The 25,752-nt window shown below is 47.8% G+C and overlaps 1 protein-coding gene across 1 annotated transcript in view; it reads left to right on the top strand.

Annotated features, from left to right (window-relative positions):
- The first annotated feature begins 569 nt into the window (after nt 1–569).
- The window catches only part of PLPP3 (phospholipid phosphatase 3), a 44,769-nt gene continuing 19,586 nt past the window's right edge, over nt 570–25,752 (top strand). Inside the window, exons 1-2 of the mRNA XM_063166173.1 lie at nt 570–761; nt 25,322–25,479. Of these exons, the coding sequence (XP_063022243.1) occupies nt 623–761; nt 25,322–25,479 (297 nt within the window). The 5' untranslated portion in view covers nt 570–622. The remainder of the gene's footprint in view (nt 762–25,321; nt 25,480–25,752) is intronic.

Below are 25,752 nucleotides of genomic sequence, written 5' to 3'. Positions count from 1 at the left end.
GGTGGCTCCCAGAGCGGCCGGGGCGGGCGCGGCGGGAGCCCCCAGCGCAGCGCAGCGCAGCGGAGCCCAGCGCGGAGCCCACCTGCCCCCGGGGCAGCATCGCCCCGCACCTTCTCCCGGACCGAGACCTTCATACACACACAGAAACACAAATATATATATATATATATATATAAAATATATATATATACACTTTTTTTTTTTTTTAATCCTTCCCCCCGGCTTTTCCTCCAGGACTTTTCCACCGCCTTTGGGACAACCCGCAAACTTCTCACTCGCTGCCCCTTCGCTGCTTTCCCGGTGATTTGGGGTTGTTTTTTTTTTTTTCCTTTTTTTGGGCTTGTTTTGGTTTTTTGTTTTGCTACTTTGATTTTTTTTTTTTTTTTTTGTTTTCCCCTCCTCTCTCCTTGGGAAGACCCGCCTGCCTCTCTCGCCTCCCGTGCCCCACCGGAGAGGCCGGGAGCGGCTCCGGCGGCGCGGGCAGCACCTCCCCGGCGCACGGCGTGCGAGCCCGGCGGCGGCGCGGCTCGGCTCGGCTCGGCTCCGAGCGGCTCCCTGCGGCCCGGCACGGCACGGCCCGGCTCGGCTCGGCACGGCTCGTCCCGGGCGCTCGCCCCCGATAATGCAGAGCTACAAGTACGACAAGGCGATCCCGCCGGAGAGCAAGAATGGGGGCAGCCCGGCGCTCAACAACAACCCGGCCAAGAGCAGCAGCAAGAAAGCCCTGCTCATCTGCCTCGACTGCCTCTGCCTCGTCATGGGTGAGCACCGCGGGCTCCGCGCCCCCTCTCCCCGCTCCCGCACCCCCTCCGCTCCCCGGGAAAAACTTTGGGGAAAGTTGGGCGGCGGGCGGGCAGAGCTCGGCCGTGCCCCGGCCGCGCCGCTTCCCAAACAAAAGCGCGGAGCGGGGCCGCCGGGAGAGCCGGGCCGGGCGGCGAGCGGGGCAGCCGGGGAGCGGCCGCGCCGGGCCGGGGAGCGCGGGGGGCGGCCGGGGGTCGCCGCGGGGCGAGCCGGGCACGGCAGCCGCGCACCCCGGGGCGCTGAGTGCGGGTGATTCGCTGCTGCTGGTGCCCGGCTGCCCCCGCGGCCCCGGAGCGGCCCCGGAGCGGCCCGGCGGTGCGCAGGGGGCACTGTGGGCTCGGGGATGCGCCCCGGGGCTGCCCCCGGCGCGGGCCCCGCTCCCGGCGCTGCTGCCTCGGCGGCGCCGGGGCCAGCTCCAGGTGGAGGCAGCGCTCTACGCTCAGCCCGGCTCGTGTTTTGGGTAATAATGGAAAACAGCAACTCTGGCCGCTCCGGCTGCCGTGTCGCTCTGCTGGCGGCTTCACCAGCGCTCCTCTCTTTCTCCCGTCTCGCTAAACTCATTCCGGAGCGCTCTCGCAGCCCCTGGCAGAGGTTTGGGTTTGCCTGCCTGCTCGGTATTTTTGGGGATGCGATGGCTTTTTTGAAGATGCTGTGGCATGGAAGGGAACTGTCAACAGCGCATCTCAAAAAAAACTTTTTGCATTCCAAAACATCAACCCTTCCATTGTGGCTGCGATGCTGAATGTTTAGTTGACAGACACGGGTAGGGGAAATCAACCGGCTTCCAACAAAGAGATTAATAACACAACAGCACGTGAGTTTAATACTCCAGACACCACAGTCTTTAAAACAATTGTTTCTGCTTAGAGCCCATTTTTTAAAGACTGTCAGTTTGATTTAATTTTTATGCAGTTTATTGATCATCTGGTGTATATTAGGGGGCACTAATACATTAGGGGGGGAGGCATGGTTTTCTCTTTATATTCCCACAATAATAGGGGCCAGTGCAGAAAGCTTCATCTTCTCGGATCTGGAAAAAATAAAAATACTTGGTATATGAAACTACTATAAGTAGGAACATAACTAGCTGGACTTACCTCACTTACTTGAGCAGAAAATTGAATTCCTAGTAAAACATCTCCTAGGAGTCAGAACTTTTAAACTTTTATTTACCCAAGTTTTCTTAACTTAAGGCGTTCCTGGCATGAGTAGGTGCTATTTGAATGGGGAAAGGGTTTTGCTTCCCCTTCTCTGGGCTAAGGGTCCTAAATGAAAAAGCAGTTGGTTGACATGTGTTATTCTACTTGTGCTAGTTTGGGTAAACAGGACTTATCAAGCATCACTGGAAAGTATTGTTGGCAGGGAATAATGTGATACAGCAAAACTGTGATTGTTGCTTTGTTTCAGGTTGCTACAGGTGGAAATCGGGAAGTAAACACTAGAGTTGGCTTGTTTAGGGGTTTTTGTTGGGGTTCTTCGTTGTTGCTTTGTTGTTGGGTTTCTTAGGGTGAGGAGCATTCAAATGCAAGAGCATGAGTGCAGCAGAAAGTTTAGGTCTGACTGATCACTGGCAGGTGAAGGGCATGGGTGGGACATGGTGAGGGAGATGATTATGGGATGGAGAGCCCATGATGTGTGTTTGGGGACGGACAGTCCATGATGTGTGTTTGGGGATGGACAGTCCATGATGTGTGTTTGGGGATGGAGAGTCCATGATGTTTGTTTGGGGACGGACGGTCCATGATGTGTGTTTGGGGATGGACAGCCCATGATGTGTGTTTGGGGACGGACAGTCCATGATGGGTGTTTGGGGACGGACAGTCCATGATGGGTGTTTGGGGATGGACAGTCCGTGATGTGTGTTTGGGGACGGACAGTCCATGATGGGTGTTTGGGGACGGACAGTCCATGATGTGTGTTTGGGGATGGACAGTCCATGATGTGTGTTTGGGGACGGACAGTCCATGATGTGTGTTTGGGGACGGACAGTCCATGATGTGTGTTTGGGGATGGAGAGCCCATGATGGGTGTTTGGGGATGGAGAGTCCATGATGGGTGTTTGGGGACGGACAGTCCATGATGTGTGTTTGGGGATGGACAGTCCATGATGTGTGTTTGGGGATGGACAGTCCATGATGTGTGTTTGGGGACGGACAGTCCATGATGTGTGTTTGAGGACAGACAGTCCATGATGTTTGTTTGGGGATGGACAGTCCATGATGTGTGTTTGAGGACAGACAGTCCATGATGTGTGTTTGGGGATGGACAGTCCATGATGTGTGTTTGGGGATGGACAGTCCATGATGGGTGTTTGGGGACGGACAGTCCATGATGTGTGTTTGGGGACGGACAGTCCATGATGTGTGTTTGGGGACGGACAGTCCATGATGTGTGTTTGGGGATGGACAGTCCATGATGTGTGTTTGGGGACGGACAGTCCATGATGTGTGTTTGGGGACGGACAGTCCATGATGTGTGTTTGAGGACAGACAGTCCATGATGTGTGTTTGGGGACGGACAGTCCATGATGGGTGTTTGGGGACGGACAGTCCATGATGTGTGTTTGGGGATGGACAGTCCATGATGGGTGTTTGGGGACGGACAGTCCATGATGTGTGTTTGGGGATGGACAGTCCATGATGGGTGTTTGGGGATGAGCTTTGCCAATACACCCGGACCAGGACCAGGAGTATTGGACCTGCCGGCTGGGCATGACCTGCTGTCAAAGCTGCCCCACTCATGGGAGGCTTGGCTTGCTCTTCCCTCTGCCTTTTGCTAGGGAAGACTATCAGCTTGTAGTTTCCAAGTACTTGATTCCCATTTTCATGTTTGAAAAATCCCAAAAAATCTACTTGGGAAGTGGAAAATAAGTGTCCTAGCTGAATCTTCATGTAAGAGAAAGGTGCACAGGTACAAGTTGATGGATATTTACATATAAAGTGGGAAAAAAAAAACCCAAAACAAGTCCTATATAAGATAATGAAGTGCAGAACTGGGTAAAATGACTCCTTTTGAGGGGGAGGGACCAGCAGAGATGTAATGCTGGTGCATGTGGGCACATGGCCAGTGGCCTCCAGTGCCGTCAAACTGAGTTACGCCTCTTGAGCTGCTGCCCAAAGACATTCAGAGAAGCAGGGAAACAGAAGGCTTTTTCTCATTTGAGGACCACTTTAGGAAATATTAAAACTGGCCATTTGATTTGCAGAGGCCTGTGACGCTGCACTGGCTTCTGCTGCAGGTAATGCCATAATTCGCCCTTGGATTGGTTTTCTCTGAGGGGAAAATGAAAAGAGGGAACTATGGCTGGAATGTTTTTCAGAAGTGACACGCTCTGTGTGGGGCTGTAGATGTGTACAAACCCTTTGTTTACACACAAATTTAAACAAATTACCCAGAAGACAATTACCATAAACATCTAAGAAAGTCTGAATTAGTAAAGCTGAGCTATCAGGAGCTTCCTTCAGCTTTAATTTGGTGAGAGTAGTTAGAAAGATCCACTTTTGTCTTTCATCCTTAAGCAGTACAATGGTTATCTTGATAGCAAATGCATAAAAGGAAGATTTGTATCTTTTCTTTCTTGGGGAGCAGGCTCACGAGCCAGTGGCTGGTGGAGTGGGTTGGATGAAGATCACTGCACCAAACCTTCCGTTTTTCCTGCATTTCCAACTTGAGTTGAGTTGGCAGGGAGCTGGATGTTCCTGAATGACCAGCCCACTCCTCTAATGAGTGCACTTGGCACTCATAAATCCCTGGGCTCTTGCATGAACAAGAGGTTTGATCGCCGACACTGCGAACTTCCCAGAAATTCCGTGCCCATGCTTAACTCAGTAAAAAAAGGCAGAAAAGAACTGAGTGTGCATTTATTAAAGCAGGTCATGCAGGGGGGGAAAATAACTTTCTCCATCTGCTTCCTCCTCTTGGGAGGGCTCTGTTTAGAGCATTGGAAGATGCTTCCCGAAATTGTTAGGGCCACAGGCGAGCTTGGTGGTGTGGAAGAGTCCCTGCTGCCCTGTCCCTGTCTCCCGATCACTGCAAAACATCTGAAAATGTGATTGAGAGAGTCTGGACAGGTCTGAAGTTCCCCCTGCTGAGCTGGTTGGTGTCTTTGTAGAGCATTGGGGAACTCTCCGAGCAGCAAAACAAGAGGTGTGACGGGTGGACCTCACTCCACCTTCATCTGATCATCCGCATCCCTCCCTCTGCCAGTTTCCTGCACCGCCTACCTGGAGCTTGGAGTTGTTATCTGGGAGAACTGGGGTGATCCTGGCTGGGGCAGATCTCAGGGGGCAACTTTCCCTGGTGCCATGGGGTTTTGCTATCCTGCAACAGCCCCAAAAATTCCTCCTGATGGAGGAGACGTGGCCAGGTGGGGAAAAGCCCCCTGCCCTGCCCTTGAGGTGGGATGTTCTGGAGCCTGGCCCCGCAGATGTAGCATCTAGGGTTAAATTTACTCCTCTCAGACCTGCTGTTTTCCCTTGGCAGGGGCTCCTGGTGTTCAGCAAGCTCTGAGCAGCCACCTGTGCTCTGCTGACGGGTGCTAAGTCAAGCGTTTAATCTCGGAAGAGGGGAAGGCTGTGTCAGCAAGGGTGATAGGGCAGATGAGGGTCTTCAGTAGCTTGTATTTGTGCAGCTTGTGCAGGTAAAACAGCTTCCAAAAAGTCCTGCTTGTGCCATAAAATAGAAAGATTTCATCTGGCATACCTGCTTCTGAGGCTTGTGGAAATTGGCTTTATGGGAGCATATGTTTCAGGCTGGTGGGATGTAAACTGCACATAATTTACTGCCCTTCTTCTCTTCTGCCTCTAATTTAATTTTCTCTCTTCTGTCAATCCCAGTTAATCTGTGCAGCACAAGTTTTACTGCCTTGGGAAGGTTTTTTGAAGCAACAGATGGATAGACCTCTTACAACCTTAATATCTCTGCAGCTTTCTCACAAATTTGGCATCTCCTGTAGCGAGCTTGATGCTAAAATGAACTTTGAAAGTAAATATTTATGTTAGCTGGACCTTGACATGTTTATGTAAGTGGGTATATAATCTTATAATTTGGGCTAACAGTTTAGATTACTCTTGACTTCCCTCTTCTGTGTAGAAAATTGTGTAGTTCTCCAGCTCTCAGAAGCAAAAAGGATTTGAGCTCTGCCAGGGGCCCTGTCGCTTCATCACAAAAATTGGTGCAAACAGGCCTGGGATTGTCATTGAAGTGTAAGGAGTGGGAGGAATTGGAGATGAGGGGTGAGGTTAGAATTATTTGGATGGTGTAAGGCTGGATGTGTTGAGCTAAGCAACTTTGCTTTGTTTGGGTTGGGGCTGTTGTTTTTATTTTTAGGACTGCCCCACTGTGCACCACTCACTTGTCCCATGGGTGACATCTTTCTGTGCACCCGAGGAAGACACTGAGCCAACCATTTCTTGTTTCCTGCAAGGGACAGCAAGGCCTGGCTGTACCAAAGCAGCTGGACAGTCCCAACCCCTCGGTGATGCCTTCTCCATGCTGTGTCTCCTGTGCTGAGCCCACACCACACTGGTGTGGGTGGAGAGTCGTCATCGTGTTTTGAGCATCCCTAGGTGGGGTTTGGTCATTAATGTTTATGTGTCTCTCCACAACCTGTAGGATCTCCTGGTGGCAGCCAGCTCCTGGCCAGGGATGGCTGCTCTGGAGGTGCTCTGGCACAGGCAGGTTGGCAGAAGTGGCACCTTGGCGTGAGGTTCTTGTGCAGTTGGACTCTGCCAGAACTTGGGAGTAAAGGAGCTTTTTTATTTTGAGCCTGGAAAAGCTTCTTATTGAACCAGCAGTCAGCACCTAAAGTGTGATACCCATCTGTTGTGCCTCCCTTGAAAGACCAAAGGAGCCAAAGATGACTGGAAGTAAAGGCGAGAGAAATATTTTGGAGGTGTTTGAAATCCACTTTTTCTGCATTTGCTTTGTGAAAACAAACAAACAAACAAAAAAAAAGAGAGAACCGACCTATCAAAAAGAGATTATTAGTGACAATTATACTTGAGGTGTTAATTGCAGAACAAGGAAATGCTGTACCTATGGCAGACCGAGTCCTCAGGGGTATAAATCTGTTGGCTTTCCTGAGTTGGTGGAACTTGGCCAGCCTGAAGATGTGTCTCCAGGAAAAGCAGAATTACGTGCAACTGCTTCATGGCCAGGAGTGCTTTGAATCCTGTGTACCTGTTGCTGAGACAGGCAGGAGATGGGAATCACAATTACAGCAGATGACATTTTTTTAATTGTCTGTTTGTAGTGAGCACGGAAAATAATATAAACATCACTCCCAGATCAAACGGATTATTTTTATACCCTTTAAATCTCCATTTAATATGCATGCCTTTCCTGGGCTGCTTTGGTCTGACTCTGTCTGGATACAGGCTGGTGGTGTCTTCTCCAGATGCTTGTGCTCTGTGTACCACCCAAAAATGGTTTGCATACCACAGCTGGGGAACCTCTGGCAAGCCAGGGCCCCTGTTCAGCATCTGAGATAGGCAGGGTGTTTGTGTGGCCCCATCTCTGCCTGAAATGCCTTCAGAGAGGGGGAGGCAAAGGCCCAGCTCAGCTCTGGCGGAGCAGGCTCCGTCCTCCCCGTTCCCTTCATACAATGCTCCCGCTTCATCCATAGTAATCCAGAAGGGACCCTTGTGGTCTCCCGGCCTGCCTGTGCCTGGAACAAGGGCCTGCCTGTTGAAGGCAGCGTGGGGAAAGGCAGCAGCCTTCAAACCCTCCTCTCCCAGCGTTCACACAGCCAGAGCTGGGAACAGCAGCTTCCCTGGCATCCCAAGGGGCTGTGTCCCAGCGGGGGAAGGAAGCAGGGAAACCCCCTCCCAGGATGTGGCTTTCCCCCTGCCAGCTGGGGTTTTGTATGAGTGCTAACATACACATACATATATATATATAAATTTTTTTATTTTTTTTTTTTACATTTTCTTCCTTTTGTTTTGTCTTAGGGCCTTTTTCGGCTCTTCCGGTAGGTCAGGTTTCATCTTTTAAACAAACAAACAAAAAGGCTCAGAAATGAGAGTGATAAAGCCTCAATGAAAGAGGTGAATTAAAGTAATCCAGCGCTTATCCTGTAATTATAAAAGTCTGAAGTCAGTTTTCTGAACGCTGTTCTGTGCTTCCCCCACTGCCAGCGTGTCTGGAGGCCCAGCCTTCCATCTGCCTTCCCAGATACCTCAGCTGGGTGGGTTTTGCCAAAAGCTGGGAGGTGGGTGCCCTGTGTGTCACATCTCTTATGGATCAGTGGCTCCCTTTCCCAGAAGGGCATTTGCATCCCTTTCAGAGCCACCCCATCTCCATTTCACTCTCTCCCATGGCATCCACCTTGGAGGGGCACTACCTGCTCCACAATTTTAGAGCAGGTGGAAAGTTCCTTCCTGTAGATCAGGTGTCTGTGGCCAGGGATGTGTTGGAGCAGCTGTTGGGAAATTGGAGAATCCCTTCTTGCCTCTTAGCTGCACGCAAGGGCTCAGTTGCAACAGTGGGATCGTGATCAGCAGAAGCTGCTCCGCCAGTTTGACCTGAGGAAGCAGAGTGCCACGAAAACCAGAGAATTTGAAGTGTCTTTGTTTGGATTTTGATGCAAACAGCTTGAAAGCAAGCCTTAAGCATAAGTTTGTTACCAAGAGAATGCATGAATGAGTGTGAAAACCAGCTTTGTCGTGGCAGGTTTGGAAGTACCAGAAATTCCTATGGAACTCCATCCTTTGGAGTCAGTCACTTAAGTGGGCTTGTTTTTCACATGTGCTGGGTGTTTTGGAGACAGAGGGTTGGAAACAGACTCTGCATCAAGTCAAGTTATACTCAGAACATGTAATTTAACTCCAGAGCTTGTGATGCTCTGCACATGCCTGTGCTCTTTGTGCTGTGTGTTCCTGTTCCAGCCCTGGAGCAGGGCTGCATCCATGCACGACCTTGTGTTCTCTGAGCACATGGTGCCCTCCTTCAGGGCCAGGCTGGGGCTGCCAGCCAGAGCCCAGATGGAGCTGCAGCTGGTCTGACACTGGTGGTGACACTGACTCCATGGAGACTGCTCACAATCCTCTACTGCTTTCCCACATCCCTTGCCCAGAAAGATGTGAAAGAGTGTTGGTCGTAGCATTGAGGAGCTTGGGAGGTGCCTCCGGGTTTTCTGGTCAAACACACCAGTGGGCATAGCCTGTGATGCTTGGAAAACACAGCAAATTGAGGCTGGAGCAGTTGGCATTGCTGGGTTCACCCACAGCTTGTCCTGAACACCAAAGGTGGCTGTGGGACCAAGCTGTCCTTCACCCCTTCAGGAGCTTGCAGTTATTACAGTGCACCTCTTGGAGCCTCATCATCTTTTCTCGCTGCTGAAGCTAAGAACAGCATGGTTCTTCCATCCATGGCTTAAAGAGAAGAAGTAGAAGTTGCTGGTGAGATGTTTTGGGCAGCCATCTCTCCTGATAGAAATGATACTCCTTCAGAGAGCTTCTGCCTCCCAAAAGTGTCACTCTGGTGCTGCACAGAAGAAGAAATTCGCTGCTTTCACCTGTAAAATTATAAAAAATTACTGCCATTTTTGACCACCCTGTGTCTGACCATGCATGCAGGCTCTGCACACAGATATTAGTTACATTTCTGTTAATTGAGCATTAATATGAAGCTGAGACCTCATCACATCCTCCCAGTGCTAAGCCGCTGAATTTGAAAGCCAATGTGCCAAATGGGGTCTGGGCTTCCTGTCTCCTTGACACTCATCAGGTTATTTATGACTTTTTTGGGGGGATGGTGTGATGGGCTTTCCTTTAAGCCTGGAGGGAGCAGCCAGCCCAGCCTGGTTATCATTCCCAGCCAGCTGACAGTGAGGTCTTTGCTCTGGTCTTTGTAGCAGCACAGCAGCCGTGGCAACCAGTCCCACGTCCCAAGCATTTTGAGGGCTTCCAAGGCTTTCCTGCAAGGCCCACCACCCTTTAAAGTGCTATTTTCCAAAGGGAAACTCGCACACAGCTTGGTGAAATGCTGATAAGCAGGTCTGGTCAGTAACCACTGGGTGCATTTGTGTTCTGAGTGATGCTCAGGGAGTAATTTTGGATGGCTGGCGAGCTGATGGCAGGCAGCAGATCTCCTTTGAAGTCGATAGCTGTGAATCAGTTTGGTGTTAGCAGGTTTCTGGAGCGCCGCTTTGATCACTGATCAGATGGCCCTTGCTTTTTGGGGAGCTGCTTCTCCCTGAATTCAAGTGCTGGGCCGAGGATCCCTGTGCCAGGCTGTGCTGCCCTTGGTCCTGCCCGGGCACGTCACGGGAGGTTTGTGCCTCTGGGAGTTTCTAATCTGGGGAGCAGAAGGAGCAGCATCGCCTCGGTGCGTGGGCAGGCGCTGGAGCCCGGCGAGGGCACACTTTGAAGGCAGTGTTTCCAGTACAGAGGTGCCCAGTGGGGCTTGCAGAGCTGCTCAGGCACCTCTGATTCCTTCCTGAACTCCCTGTTGGAGCTGCAGACTTCAGTACTTCAGTGCTTCTGCCAGGCCTCCCAAAGCATCTTGAAATCAGATCCTCGGCGACTGTGGAGGAGCCTGTGACTGCCGGGGCTGGGGCTGAAGTGTGTCCCTAGGACATGTGTGCACCTGTCCTGGGGCTTCCCACCTGAATTCCTGTGAAAACTTACCCAGGTGCCTCTGTTCTGGTGCTTCCATGCTCTGCAGGAAAGGGAAACAACCTTGGATTCACCCACTGCAGCAGGAGCTGGCTTGTCCTTTCCCAGAATAAGAGCTGGAGTTTTTCAGGTTAAGGAGTGGAGGAAAAGCTGCACTAAGGCATCTGCCAGTTGATAATACATAACACAAATAGATGATTCTCAAAGGGAAGGGCTTGGAGGGGCTTTTATCCTATTCCTACTTGCCAGGCTGAGAGAAAGTTCCCTTTGCTGCCTGACCACAAGAGGCTGTGCTTTTTGTAGAGGAATCAGGGGCTTTTTTGCCTTTTTTTTTTTCTTATTAAAAGAATGAGAAAATTTTATTTTCATAAAAATTTACCCCATCAGTTACTATCCTCTCAGATAATCCCATTTTTTTTCCCACATAATCTGGGCCAGATATTTTTTCATCCAGCCCTCCTGGTTTCTTGACCATCCCCGCAGCTTTAGCATGCAGCTGTCATTCTGCTGCAGCTCCCACAAAGCGGCTGAAAACCAAGGTAACAGCAACATTTTGAGTGAAGGGGATGAAATGTGGGATAGGTTCAGCGTATTTCTTTGTCATTGTTGGAGTCCTATTCAGTCTGGGACTGAATAGGAGGCTGATTAGCATGTGGAAGCATTTCTAAAGCATTGGGCTGTGAGGGTTGGGTGGTTTGGTTTTTTTTTTTTTCCTTAAAGGAGAAGTTTTGTGGCATTTCTTTTTTCTGACTGAGCTGGTACAAATCTTTGTCAAATGTAAAACCCTTGGAAAAGCTGGATAGCATTTTGGAGAAAGCCTGTTTTGATAAATCACCATGGGCACAAAGAAGTTTTCCAGTGTGTAAAACTCTCAGAGCCACTGCAGAATCTAGGCATGCAGCATGTTTGAAATTGCCAGACAAGTGGGATAGTGTTTGGGATACGCCAGGATTGTGGATATAACAACAGGTACTTTGCTTTTGCTCTTGCTGAAGTTTTCTGCCACAAGTGGGTATTGGGTCCACAGCCTGAAAATCCACCTGCTTAAATCTCAGGGTTTTGCTTTCACAGGGAAAGATGTAACACTGAGGTAAAGTAAAGCTGCCTGCAAGTGAAAAACATCTTCTTTCCCTGTGCTTTAAGTCCTGGGCTGGTTTTGGAGGAGAGGTTTTTCCCTTTAGTGTCAGGGTGAGGTGTCAGGCTGATATTCTCATTAACACTCCCTTGCTGCAAGATCTGCTGTGTTTTCTCTGAGGGGTGAAATTCCCACCTTGGTGCTGTTTGTGGGTCTCAGCTGGGTCAGTGCAGGAGCAGAGATCCTGCCCTGGGAGCACCATATCCCTGCCTTTTGTGGGAATGTGGGATTTTGGGAGTTTGCCAGTCCCAAGGGACCTAGGACACCCCCTATTGCCTGTCTGTATGGATGTAGCAGAGTTGTGTCCTGAGCTTGCAGTACAAGAAAATGCATTTTATTTCTGTGTACGGTGAGTATTTTATTCCTGTGTACAGTGAGTGATGAACATAAGGTCTGTCTTGAAGGCCTCAGTGGGTGATGGCCTTGGGGTTGTATGGAAAGCTCACAGCAGTACTTGGAGTCAGACCTTCTTGGTGATGTATGCATGGCCTAGATCTCATGCCTCAGTTTCTTTGATGCCTTGTCTGGTTTCCTTTCAGTTATGCCAGTTTAAGAAAGACAAAATGGTCAGCTCACTCATATGCCTCAGAGTCGCACAATGGAATGGTTTGGGTGGGAAGGGACCTTAAAACTCAAAATTCAAAACTCCCCTTCAGAAAGTAAATTATCTTGTTCCAACCCCCTGCCTTGGCAGGGACACCTCCCACTATCCCAGGTTGCTTCAAACCCTTTCCAACCTGGCCTTGAACACTTGCAGGGATGGAGCAGCCACATCTCCCCTGGACACCCTGTGCCAGGGCTCACCGCCCTCTGAGTAACACCAGCTATTGAAGGCTGATTAAAGCTATTGTTTAATTAAGGAGAACTCAGCTCCTCTGTTCACAATCCATGATTAAAGGATCTTTTGAAGTAATTCTGCAGCACTTTCTCGTTGCCTGCCTTTCTCTCCTCCACCGTGGAGAGAGTTCCTGGTGCTGAGGGTGCCGGGCTGGGCGGGCCGAGCGCTGTTACCGCAAACCTGCTGGCAGAGCCGCCTGCTGCCCAAGGCACCCCAGCGTTCAAAAACCCTGCAGAGGGGTGGAAGGGAGTTCAATCTCAGGATACGCTGATTTGGAAAGGGAATCCAAACAAAGAGGCTTTTCAGCAGAGGCTGAGGCTTGGCTTCTCTCAAGGGCAGTTTGGGCTTGGGGAAGCATCCGGGAGGCGGCGAGCGGAGCAGGAGTACATGAGCTGGATGCCGCGTGGTGTAAGGTTTCCCAGCACAGCCTGGTTTTGTGTTACAGGCTGGGGAACTGGCTCTAAGCTCTCCTCTCCTTTCTTTTCCTTTTTTTTTTTTTTTTTTTCCTCTTCACCCCCCTTTCTTTTATTTCTGTTGGAAACAAAGGAGAGGTTTAGATTCTTTTGTTGTTGTTGTTGTTTTTTAATAAAGGTTCCCATCCCCTGCAGGTTTGGCGGTGCCTCTCGCTGTTGATGCTGGAGGGGGACCCGTTGGTGACTGTGACCTGGAGAAGCCCTGTGCAGGGTCCCACGCAGGCCTCACAGGGATGTTTTATTTTGCTCAGAAAACTCAGCCCTCTCAGGGGCTCTCTGAGGGCGCTCTGGCAGGAGCTGGTGTTCCTGAGGGGACAGGCACCTCGTAAAGGAGTTCTGGCTCAGATAAGAAGTGAAATGAGGTGGATGCTGGGGCACCTTCTTTGCAGCAGGAGGGATGCAAAGTGGAGGGGGTGTCTGCCAGGCCCCCGTTCCCATGGCAGCCCTGTCCCTCGCTGTGACACCTCTGGTGCCACCGTGTCCCCGTGAGGTGCCAGGAAGAGCCGAGTGGGGAGGAGGTGCTACCAACCATCCCAACCAACCAGTTGGGGTTTTTTATAGGCACCAGATGGTTTTAATTGAGGAAAGCTGAACTTCTTATGACCCTTCCCCACAGACGTTGTTTGTTGTTTTGTAATTGTGGCCAGGACAAAACCCTGTTCCAGAACCTGCAGTGAATCGAGAGCTTGGTGCCTTCTTCTCCATCCCACCATAAACCCCCCACTGTCCCCAAACTCCTCTGCCTGCCCTGACTCCAAATGATCCAGGGGAAGCTGCTGGGCATGGAAAACTTGAGGCTTTCCACTGATCCCTGGCTAAAGAGATTAGCAAGAGAAGAAACCGAAACATCTAAAAGCAAAGCACAAGGAAGCAATAAAATGTCAGGCCGTGTTTTCCCTGCTGGTTGATTAAAAATTCTCCTGATAAGCAGGAAAGCTTTCATGGCTGGACAAGACCTGTATTGTGTCAAATGCAGTGAAAGGTTTATTGGAGAAGGATAAAGCGGTGCGAGCGTTGGGTTGTACTTGCAGCCCTCCTGGAATTGTTATCCCTCAGGGCTGAGGAGCAGTGTGTTTTGGAAAAGAGAAAGTCAAGCAGAAGGAGATGAGGCCTGGGTCTCCATTCTCCCCATGGGAAAACCATCAGCAGTGGCAAGCCAGTGAGCTCGAAGACCTGTGCCCAGCCGGTGCCAAGATGCTCCACTGGGCCCATGGTTTCCCTCTAGCCTGAGAAATCTTGGGATCAAACACAAGACAGGAATGACAAAACAGGAAAACAAAAGGCTCACTTCCATGCTGTTGTGTTTGACTTCCCAAGGTTTTAATTGCCAAGGGCTGCATGGGGAGCCAGCTGGCTGCAAAGGGATGCAGATCTCCAATAAGAGAGGCAAAGGGATGCAGATTTCAAGCAAGAGAAGAAAGGCTCTTTTTTGTTGTGGTTTTTTTTTTTTAATCTTTTGTCAGAGAAACTAACAACTGTTATGTTTTCCTACAGGAGATGCAGTTTTGCGTACATTTCCCCTTCAAAAAGTAAATTATCACTTTTAGTTACCTGCTTCCTCAGCTCCCCCAGCTGCTCTTGAAGCTTCTACTGTTATTGTTTTGCTACCTGTAGAAGTAAGAGGGTGCAAGCAGCGGGAAAGCCAAGTATAGAGTGCAAATGGTGCCTCAATTTTATAGTTTTTCTCCTTGGAGCAGAAAACCTCTGCTTTTTACAAAGGGAAAACACAATAGGTGGTTTAACTTGCAAGCCCTTGGCCCATGGTCCAAGAGATGTGCATTTCCCTGCAGATGTGGTACACAGTGTCAGCAGGATCAGGCCCACCAGTGTGTGGCCCTGGGAACAGGCTGGACAATCCCAATTTTACTGCCAAAACCTTGCTTTTATATGATAACTTGGAAAGAGGGGGAAAAAAGGCCAGCTTCAAGTAATAATAATAATAATATTAATAATAAAAAAGCATGGGCTATTTGGCACGCCGGGTGTATAAATCTCGACATTAGCTACCTGTGAATCATCCAGCAGCACGTTAATTGGTGCCCCTCAGTAGATGAGGATTTGGCACTGGGTCTGCATGTAATTACAAGCCACACACAGAAGGACACAGGCAGCTAATGAACTCCTGCCAAACTCCAGCTCCGCTCCTGCGGCTTTTGAAGCCCGCTGGTCTTTCAGCGTTTTGTATGGTAAGCACTGAAAGGCATCAAATCACTCCTTTGACAGTGTTTAGAAAGGGTTGGTTTGTTGAATAACCCCAGTCCCTCCAAAGTCCCAAATCTGAGAACTGGAGCATCTATAGGCTCCTTTCTCAGCAGAGCAGTAAATAGGCTGGAAATAGAGGACACCCCTGAGGAGCTCCTGCCTCGCTGACAGGAGCCAGAGGGTTCTGGTTGCCACGATGGGCTGCAAGAAAAGAAACTATTTCCACTTAAAAAAAAATACTTCAAAACAATCCCACCAATTGGATGCTTTTTGTTCCCAAGCCCTGCTGTTTAGAACTGAGGCTGTGCACAGCATCTCTCATGGGTTTGCAGTTGCTCTGGTGTTCTGAGTGAGGTGGTAAAAGGGTTTTTGGAGGGTTTCTGCCCTGTTGGGAGGGCAGGTTTTCATGGGGCTGGGTTTGGAAGGTCGTGGTACTTTTTCATGGATGTTTTGTTGCTGGGATGGGATTTGAGCCTGAGCCCTTCTCCTCCTCTTTTCATGTCTGAGGTGACAAAGAGAGTAGTTGTTGAGATAAAAACAATTTCCATGAAAACCTGAGATTTTCAGGCAAGCATACCAGGCGGGTCTCATGGCAGTACCATGGTGAAGAGGAATAATGCAGCTTGGCACGAAGCCCTTCCAAATAAAAAAAAAAGGGGGGAGGAGAAGAAACAGAAGAGCCTTTGTCAAAATTAACTGCAATAAAGAAAAAGGGACTCCTATTCCCTTGGGCTTCTTTAACCTTCTTTCCTCAATTTATTCACACGTTCCTTGACAGCAGGGCACAGCATTGTTGCAGGAGGCTGGAAATGGAAATTTGGAGTTGTCCATTTTTGGTTTTAAAAGGCATGGTACATGTTGTGTCCCTCCAGTCATTGTGAATAGAGCCTTGGCTCTCTCTTGTGCCATTCAGATGTGGCCCAGTTCATCCTGTCCCTTAAAGAAACAGGGTTATGGGATGTCACCTGGCTGCAAAATTCAGCTTTTGTGGGCAGGTGCATGGGAAAGGGGCTGGGGTGACAAGGTGGCTGTGCCCGCCCTGCCTGGCCCTGTGCTTGCAGGACACAGTGATGAAGTTTTCAGTGTTACACTGGATTTGCAAAATGTTCAGTTTCTTAGAGGGATAAAAGCACCCAGAAGTCTGAGATGGTGTGCAGCACGGAGCCGTGCTGTTCCAAAAAATTTTGTTTGGCTTTCAGGGGCACAAATAATTCACAGAGGCAGATGGGCAGTGACGGGTGGGGTGGACACCTCTGTCATTACAGGTGATGTCTTGCCTCCAAAATACCCCACTCCCAGCTGCTTTCCATCAAAACTTCTGTGGGCAGGGAGGTGTCAGCATGGCCAAGGCAGCAGTTATCATTCCTCCTCCTTCCCCTGCAAAGTCTCCTTTCCCTGTAATACAAAGCTGTTTTAATTAGGAGCATGGATTTTATTTATTTTTTTAACATTACCAGCACAGTCTCAAATACATCATGTGTTGCTATACATTAGGATGCCACTCTGTGCAGTCAAAATACAGAGAGGAACAAGAAGAATGGTAATATTACACTTTTTTAACCCATTGATAAATAGGCAAAGCCTTTCAGAGCTCTGCTCTGGGGACCACCAAGATCAACCCCCATCACTTTAAGGGTCTTTGGATCACTTCCACCCACGTCTCTCTGCCTTTCAGCACTCTGGGCCGTGCTTTATGTCCTGGAAACTCTACCAAATCGCGACTACCGAGGGGGAAAAGCTTCATTTCCAGTTAATCAAGGCAGTTGTGTAATACCATTTTCTCCTGGGGAACTTCCAGAAAAAAGAAAGGAGGAGAGGAAGGGGGGGGAGAAAGGGGAGCATTACATAAAGCAAGTATATTAAGAGGAAATAAATTATGAATTAAAAGTGATTAGTGAACTTTTAAGGAAGAGGTCAGAAGTGCTTTTTGGAATACAAACTTTTTAAGCTTCCAGTGCTTGTATTGGGTTACAGAGTTATAACCCGGCCTTATTTGTGCAGGTGGCTGCTGCTTCAAATCCGAAGAAGGATTTTGCATTTACAATAGGTACATTGACAGAACTGGGTCAAAAAGCTACTGGTGGTAGGCTCAGGGCTATGGCAAGGGGCTCTGCTGCCTCCTGCACAGGGGCAGTTGCTCCCAAAAATGTCCTTAATTACAGTGGCACTGCCTGGCCATGGTGCTCAGGAAGGTGTTTAGGAAGTTCAGTGATGAAGTTTGATGAATTTTTGTTTAAGAGACCTAATGCTGACTAAGTTAACTGGCTTTATTTTTGCTTCATATGGTTTGTGTCTTTACTGAGTTAAAAATAATACACTTTTGTTGGCTGCATTACATTGGCTTCAGTTTTATATTTCTACCTGTTCTTGTTATGGTTTGGGGTGTCTGTGCAAAGAGGAGGAGCCAGGGTTTCTGTGTTGGGGTGTTTGGAAGCAAGAAGCTAAGACAAGGAATTTTTGCTTGCTATTTTATGGATTAAAACAGCACCTACATCTCACAAAATTTTCCTTTTGAGTAGAGAGCAATGAATTGGATGGATGAGGCCCTGAGCAACCTGATCTATGGGTGACATCCCTGTGCATGAGTTGCAGCTAGGTGATTTCTAAGGTTCCTTCAAATCCAGTCTTTTCTATCATTCTGTGATTCCATATGAGCAGAATACATGGGGAAATATTAGTGTTCACCCAGCCAGTGGAATGACAGGGACAAAGGGGAGCAACTGCTTTCCTCAGCCACCGGTTTAGCAGAAATCCCTTAGATTCCCGCCAAAAGAAAGGGGGTGTTGAGTGTTGCTGGGGCTGGGCAGTGGCCTGAGCCCTTCCTCGAAGGCAGAGCCCAGAGGAGTGGTGTGAGAGGCTCATTCCAAACCCTGCTGACCAGCAGAGCAAGCCCTGCTCGCTCCATTTGTAATTGGAAACATCACAGTCGCCACAGTGCATTTTTCACACGAGCTGTTGGCCTTCACCATTGCAGAGTTCACAGGCACATCTTTATTTTTTTAAATTTTTTCCCCCTCTCTTCAAGCTGGGTCATCCTAGGTCAGGTTTGTCATATCTGTGAGACTTTTAAAGCACATGGATGTGCAGAGGTGCCTCAAAAGGTGTTGACACTTGGGGATTTTCATGGGTGTTGCATTTTATCCCTTGCTGTAGACAATAGGAAATGATGGCTTTGTTTCCATCAAGTTTGGCTGGAGCTGGCTCTGGATTCCTCTTGGTTATGTCTTTTATATTCACCCTCTCCAAATTTGCTCTTTCCATCATGTTCAGCTGGCTCTGGATTTCTGTTGGTAATGTCTTTTATATTCACCCAGTCCAAATTTGCTGGTTGGCCAGTCTGGTTTAAATCTGTTTTATCCCACAAATGCAGAATTTTTTAAGGAGCTACATATTGTGGCTTGGATAGGACCTTTTGTTCTTATTAATGAGTTCTGAGGTTATTGAAAATAAATGTGCACTTTAATATAAAGGTTTTTTAATGCATCAGCTCACGCCAAACTCCCATGAAGAACAATTTAACACTCTTTGTAGAATTCCCTTGTTTTTCTTCCTCTGTATGTGGTCCTTATCTTTGAAAATAGGTGACAGCTACTCACTAAAAGCACTTTTTCTCCCAGAAAAAACCAATGGCAGCATTCCTGTTGATCTGGAGCTCTTGGAGCATGAGGCTGGCACGTTGTGCTCCAGCCACATGAGGAAGTATTTCTACCCTTGTTTCAAATCCAGAGGAATTTGCAGTGCAAGAGGATAATTTGGCATTTGGCTTAAAGTATCTGTGTGACCTTTTCATAATGATATTCTCCCAGGATGGCTGGGTTAATAAACATGCTCCAGGTTGCACAGGGGGGATATTAACCACAAAGGATGAGTGTCATGGAATCATGGAGTGATTTGGGTTGGAATGGACCTTAAAGCTTGTATTTTTCATGGACAGGGACACTTTCCAGTAGACCGGGTTGCTCAAAGTCCCATCCAACCTGGCCTTGAACATTTCCAAGGATGGGTTTGGGCAGCAGGTGGGGACTCTTGTCACTTTTGACATCACCTTTGGTTCCTTTTAAAGGCACTTCTCAAATACCACTGCAGCCTGGGGTCATCGATGTTATGGGGTTGTCCATATAGAAAATAAATATTTTTTGCTTTCTTCTTGTTTGCTATTGCACTAACAGGCATGAGAAGATGTTTTGCCTAGTGTTCCTGATTATCCATCTAACAAAAACCAAAGACATAAACCCCAAAAAAGTAAGAACCCAGAAAATACTATCTAAGTGAAAATGAACCTGTGTCTGCCACTAGGAAGTCTTTTGGAATCTGTAGCATCTGGCGGGCCTAAAATGGTGAAGTTTGCTTTGAAGTTTCTACAATTTACCTGAAAAATAAAAATAGTGAAATGGACAACAAAAATGTCACTCTCTTCATAGGAAGGATGCCAGACAAATTAATATAGATGGGGCAGATGTTCATGGGAGTTACATGAACAAACCTACAGCAAGTAGAAAATTAACTGACTTTAAATTTGTATTTCCTTTCCTTTTTTTTTCCTTTTTTTTGGAAAGCAACCCATTGTGCCCAAGAACTTTTCCAAGCAGGTCAAATTAGAGAAATGCAATATATACTGATCCTTGTTTATAGGTTCTTCAGTTCTCTAAAGCAGGTACCTGTTTTACCATAAAGTCTAGGGTTTGTTTGTGTGGAGAATTTTCTCTCCTCGTGTGTCAGCTGAGAGTAGTGGAACTGTAATCGAGCTGAATGGGAATCTGTTTTGCAAACAAAGATATTAGACATGTTTCCAAAATACAGGCAGATGCACAGATCAGTCTGCTGGACTGCTGGAATCAAGGTGAAGAACAATTAAGACTGTGCAGGTAGTAAAATAGCAGAGCTGATGGTTAGCCCAGTTGTCCTCCTTGTCCTAGTGAATATGTGGTCCTCAAATATCCGGATTCAGTCAAAAAACATTGGGATGGAGACACATCACTGTTGCTTTCAAGACCTTTAAAAATCTGAATTTAATAGCTTGATCCAGTGTGCAGTAGGATCCTTATTTTGGCTGATACTGGGCTGCAGATCTGATCCCTTGGGATTATTTTTCAGCTGACCACGCTCCTCACATTCCTTCAGATACACCCAGTGCTGGTGCAGAGCTGGCTTCTGTTTTGATTGACAGCACATGCCTGATATGGCAGAAATGTGGAAATACTTCGATTCTCTGGGTTATTAACTTTTATTTATGTGTTTATATATATATTTATACATGTACAGTGTAAGTTGGCTCCAGGAGTTGCTCGCTCTCACAGCAGTTGCCAAGGCTGCCCTTGCAGTGCTGCAGTTCTTCTCTCAAAGTTTTGGGAAGCCAGCTTTTAAAGCCCCAATAAAAGCCCACCATAGCCTAATCTAGTTTATATGCATTTTTAAATATGTACAAATATTGTAAACCAAATAAGGTTTGTATGTACCCAGGATCAGCCACTAAGTACTTCAAATAGAGAGCCTGTCTCTTGTAGGTACCCAAATATTTACAGTGTGACTTGAGTAAGGAATTAGATACCCCACTCAGCCCTGCCAAATTAATTAATGGTCTTTTACACTTATTTAGGTAGATGTCTGATCTACTGAAACCCTAAGAACACCCAGAGTCTGGATAGTGGCAGGCAAAAGCATCATGGAATACTTGTTATAAATTACCATTGCTTTGTTGGGATAGCCAGCAACATCCCACTGACCTGCAGGGTTAAAGAACAAAGATTTAACAGGGAAAATAAACCTAAACCCTGTCAAAACCAGACATTTAAAAAGGAGAAGGTGGTGATGGTTCTTATTTTGGTGCAAAGGTGAAGGCTGGGCTGGGAAGATGAGAGTGGCCTGGGTGGGTTACTGCCCAAATGCCTCTTGCCTTCCTCTCCTTCCACTTTTTGATGAGTGGCCAGTGAAAGCTTATCCCCTTTTTAATTTTTTTTTTCCTCCTATTAAATCTGCACAAGTGCTAACTTTTCAAAGACTCTGAGATTCAAAGTGCCGTACCCAACACAGAGGCCTTTTTTCTCCTGCCTTTGATTTTTATGCACATTTCAAGCTGGTCAGAGAGTACACGGGGGTTTTGTTTAGGCTTGGTGCTGGGGTTTTAGCTTTCAAGCTGCCAGCCTTCCCAGGATTATTGCCTATTAACTGCCTCTTCATAAAGGTGCTGAGCAAAGAAAGGAATATTTTTTCCTTGGTGCTAGCCTTCCAAACTCGATTGGCTTTATTAAATGGAAAGACAAATAAATGTAAACCGTGCTCTGAAATACCTTAGCGCAGGACACCAGCAGTTAGGGGTCACCAAGTCACTTGGACTTCCTCCCAACAAAAGCAACATCATTTTTCAATGTCCAGCCCCCCAGCATCCCGCAGTGCCTCACACAATTCCTCAGTGTCCACACCTGCTCCGTGCCACTCGGAGCAGGGCTGAGCCTGTTTGGATGGGGCAGGATCAGTCCCCAAGAGAATTCTGTTATGGTTTGGAGCCATGTTTGATCTCTTACAGCAGAGCTGGATAAAAGCTTGTGCTTGGGGTTTCCTTGTTCTGTTATTAAAGCAGAAAATCCCCGTTGTACAAGGAGAAGAAACTTTTCTTCGCCTTGTGAAGGATGTTACAGGTCAGAAGGTAATTTCAGCACTGTTTACCTTTATTGCATTGGAAGAAGCAAATCCCTTTGTTTTATACTTTAATTTCCCATGACATGAGGTAGCAGCCCTTCTCTGGTTGCACAGCTCCCTTTGGATGTGCCAGTGTTGTGTCCATGCTTTAGGACATGGTCCACAGGCTTCTGTTGTCCATATAGAAAATAATGGCCTCATATCCTCCTTAATACCAGTATTTCCATTTCTCAGCATGGAAATACTGGTATTAAGGAGGATGTGAGGCCTTTCTGCAGTATTCCTAAAGATTTTGCGATTGGTCTGCACATGACAGAATGACCAGACAGTACCATTTTTGGAGAAAATTGAGCATCCCAAAAATCAGTGTCGTTTTTCTGCCTGCCATGTACATCTGTCATTCACTTCAGTGCAGGTCACTCCTGAAGTGAACCTCTTGTATCCTCAATAGTTTGGTACCATGTGTAGGGATGGGAAGTGGTGGAGGTCAAAGACTCAACACCTTTATGGGGTTCAGCAGCCAGGGATGCACACTCTGAATTCCCTGTTGAAATGCTGACTCAGAGAGGCAGACTGGGGCAGGAGAGGTGATGAGGACAGATGTTCCATCCTCACAGTACAGCCCTACTCTGCTTGCCTTCCCTTTCCAAGGTGTGTGGGCTGTAAGCCCCACTTCTGGATCCTTTTGCCTCGGGCAGATCTCCTAGTGTGAATAATGTCTTGTGGTGTTTTGTTTGATGCCCAAAGGCATCTCCCCCTGTGTTTAATTTTCTGTCTCCTTCCAGATTTCCCTCTGTAATGTTTTTTCTGCAAAGCCCATGCTCTGCCAGCCTTTTGGCACCACCACAGGTTTCTCCATGCTGGAACCCCCTTGGCAAAAAAAATGTGGGTAGTGACATAGTCCCTCAGACAGCCCATCCTCCAAGAAATAACCTCGTGGAAGAAGAGCCATCTTGAGCACAATTTATTGTTTGCCATGGGCTGGGGTCTTCCATTCCTTGGGTGAAAGAGCAGCCTCTCACCCAGCCCTCAAAATCAAAGGCATGTTATGTCTTCTAAGTAATATTCACTCAGTTATAGGGAGTGTGTTTATGTTTCTCATGTTAAAAAAAGGGGAGGGGAAGGAAAAAAAAAAAAAAAGGGGGAATCTGAGGTTAGTGTTTTGCTGGAAAAATATCAAGACTTGATTGGCAATATCCCACTAAACCACAAGTTTGTAGGAGAGAAAACAAACCCATTGGATTTTCCAAACTATGCCTATGTGCTTTATGAAAATGTGTCCCATATAGGTCACTTACACTCTTATTATAGCTGTGGCAAGTGTACATATAATTGAAACACGGAAATACTACCCCAAGCTGCTCAATGAATGAAGGAGAAACAAATCTTTATTATTCCTGGGTTCACAGAATATATAGGGACACTATTGTCTCTCTTTTTTTTTTTTTAATTCTATTTTTTTAATTTGTTTTTTTTTTTTTTAGGGCCGGTTTTAGCTTTCAGGTGTATTTTATTGTCTGTGGGAACATGTGTTTTACAGACCTGTCATGTGAAAGCCATTAGCAAGAGGAACTGGAGGAGTAACAATGAGCCACGTAACCGTGGTGTGTCTGCTCCCCGAGTTCAGCCGGATCGCGCTTCTCCCCTGCCATTCCTCACCGGGAAACCTAAGGATTTTTTAAGGATTTTTTAAGTGACCCATTAAAAAGGGATTGCTGGCATCACAGGCAGGCTTCTGGGGCCAAGCTGGCTGGGCATCAAAACGGTTAAATCGTGGAATGAAGATCAGCTGGATTCACACGAGGTGTCCGGTTTTATTTACCAAATCTGAGCGGGGCAGGCAGTTCTGGAGCTGTTCCTCGCTAGTTCACACATGTGGTGGAAACTGTCCCGCCTTGCCAAGCAGATCAGAGCCCAGAACTTGAAATTAACCCATTTCCAGAGTTTTTGAGAGGATCTGAAAGTGGCCCTGAGTGGTGGCCTAGACCACTATGGAGTGCCTGAAAATTTCACTTCAGTATGTGTTGTCCCTGCTCACAGGCAATGGAGTTTGTTCTTAAGACTAACAAAACCCTGTAGTAATCCTGGCTTAGGCAAACCCATTAGCATATAGGAAAAGCAGCCAAAGGGGATTGCGCAAAGTGAAATCCAGAGAGTGGTTCATGTGGAGAACATGGGGAACATTATTTTGGTGACACTTCTGAACAACGTGCATGGTGCCCTGGCTAATCACATCTAGCAGGTGATGTTCGCTACAAATGTGCTGTGGACAGCTTTGGGTCAGACCCAACAGCGCTTCATTTTTTATTTATTATTTTTATTCATTTTAGAAGGAAAAACCCTCTGATGTCTTTGACTGCTAGCTGTGTAAACAAACCCACAGATACTTAAGCCAGTTAGTGGTCGACAAGTATTCCCTAATGCCTTCTGTAGGATCTGGGTGTGAGACCTGTTGTCTTGGCCCAAGGACAGCTGGAACCACTCTGCATTTGTTTTTCCCCTTACCTGGGTTTCGCTCTGCAAGTGGGAGGAGGGTTTCCTGTACCTTGTGGCTTGTGATTTACTCTGAACATGGGTTTCAGGGAATTTGGGGCTTGGTTTTGTGGGGATGTAGTGCTCCTCTGGATGATGGGCTTGACAGCAAACATGGATGGGGAAACTGAGGCAAAGGGAAGGAGGGTGCCCTGTGCAAGGTGACATTGTTGTTGGGAAACACCCTTCTAGGTTTGAGGCAGTGCTGTGTTTGTCTGAAAAACTTTAAAAAATGTGGAGTTATGGATGTGCCACAATTTCCAGGTGTGCCCCCCATAATGTGTGTCCTGACCCCATGGTCTTGAGCAGATCTGCTTCCTGCCTGGTGCAAAGATCCAACCAAGCTGTCCAGACACAGGAATCCTGCACAGAGGGTTCCCAGATAGTATTTAAAACCCAGAGTTCACGTGGCTTTGTTGTGATTGAAGGTGAACAGGCTCGGATGGGAGTTCATCAGCTTTTGTGAGTGCTCTCTCTGGTCCTTGCATGGATGTGTGTCCCACAGCTGCCCAAAGCACATGGTTGGTGCAATAGTTGGTACAAACAGGAAACTGTCAATACACCCTGCAAATACAAAGAGGAGTGAGCCAAGGAAGGCTTCAAAGGCAGGGAGGTGATGGGGATGGAGAATGGCTGGCCAGGGAGGAGAGGAGCCCTGCGGATACTCGATCCTGCCGTGTTTGTTTGCACAGCTCTGGGCTGCTCTGCCCGGCGCGCTGGGAGGAGCATCGCGCCCTCCCCGGGGGAAAGGGCCAGATTGGCTTTCATGGCCTTTTGCAGAGGGATTGCTCCAGGGGTCTGTTCCTGTAAGTTAATATTTGCAGCGCGCAGGGCTTAACTGGAACCAGGCTGCGCAGACATCTGATAACCATAACAGAGGAGATGCTTTTTCCCTGCAAGAGCAGCTTGGAAAAACAAATCCCAATGCTATTCCCTTTGGAAAGATAACAAGATGGAAAGAAAAGCACCAGGAACGGTGATGCGTGGATTGCAAGGGTTTTTCTAGCTAAATCTTGGGGGGTTTTTTGTGAACTGCTTGTTTTTGCCTGTATTGCTGATGGGTTTGGTTGTCTCCCTTTCTTTGTAGCCGGGTTGCCTTTCCTCATCATCGAGACAAGCACAATCCAGCCCTACCAGAGGGGCTTCTACTGCGACGACGACAGCATCAGGTACCCGCAGAAGAACGTGGAAACCATCAACGACGCGGTGCTGTGTGCTGCAGGCATCCTCATCGCCATCCTCGCGGTGAGTGCCACCTCCAAACCTCCTCCTCAGTCCCAGCAGGGGCTTTTTGGCACCTCTTTGTCCTGCTAATGCTGCCACGGTGTCTACCGGAGCACATCTCCTCTGCGGATTGTTTGACTTTTGTAAGCGTGGAGTTGCAAATATTTACAAATGAAAGCTTGTAATGAGAGGAATGAGATTACTCTTGAAGCCTGTAAACAGGCCCAAAGCTGTTTGGGCAAGTCTGTGAGCTTCACAAGAACTTTTCCACCCTCCAGTAGAGAGTTCAGAGTA

This window comes from Melospiza melodia, chromosome 11 (assembly GCF_035770615.1).
Source record: "Melospiza melodia melodia isolate bMelMel2 chromosome 11, bMelMel2.pri, whole genome shotgun sequence".
Lineage (NCBI taxonomy): Eukaryota > Metazoa > Chordata > Aves > Passeriformes > Passerellidae > Melospiza > Melospiza melodia.
The sequence above is the reverse complement of the archived record's forward strand: the minus strand, read 5'-3'. Positions and strand labels throughout refer to the sequence as shown.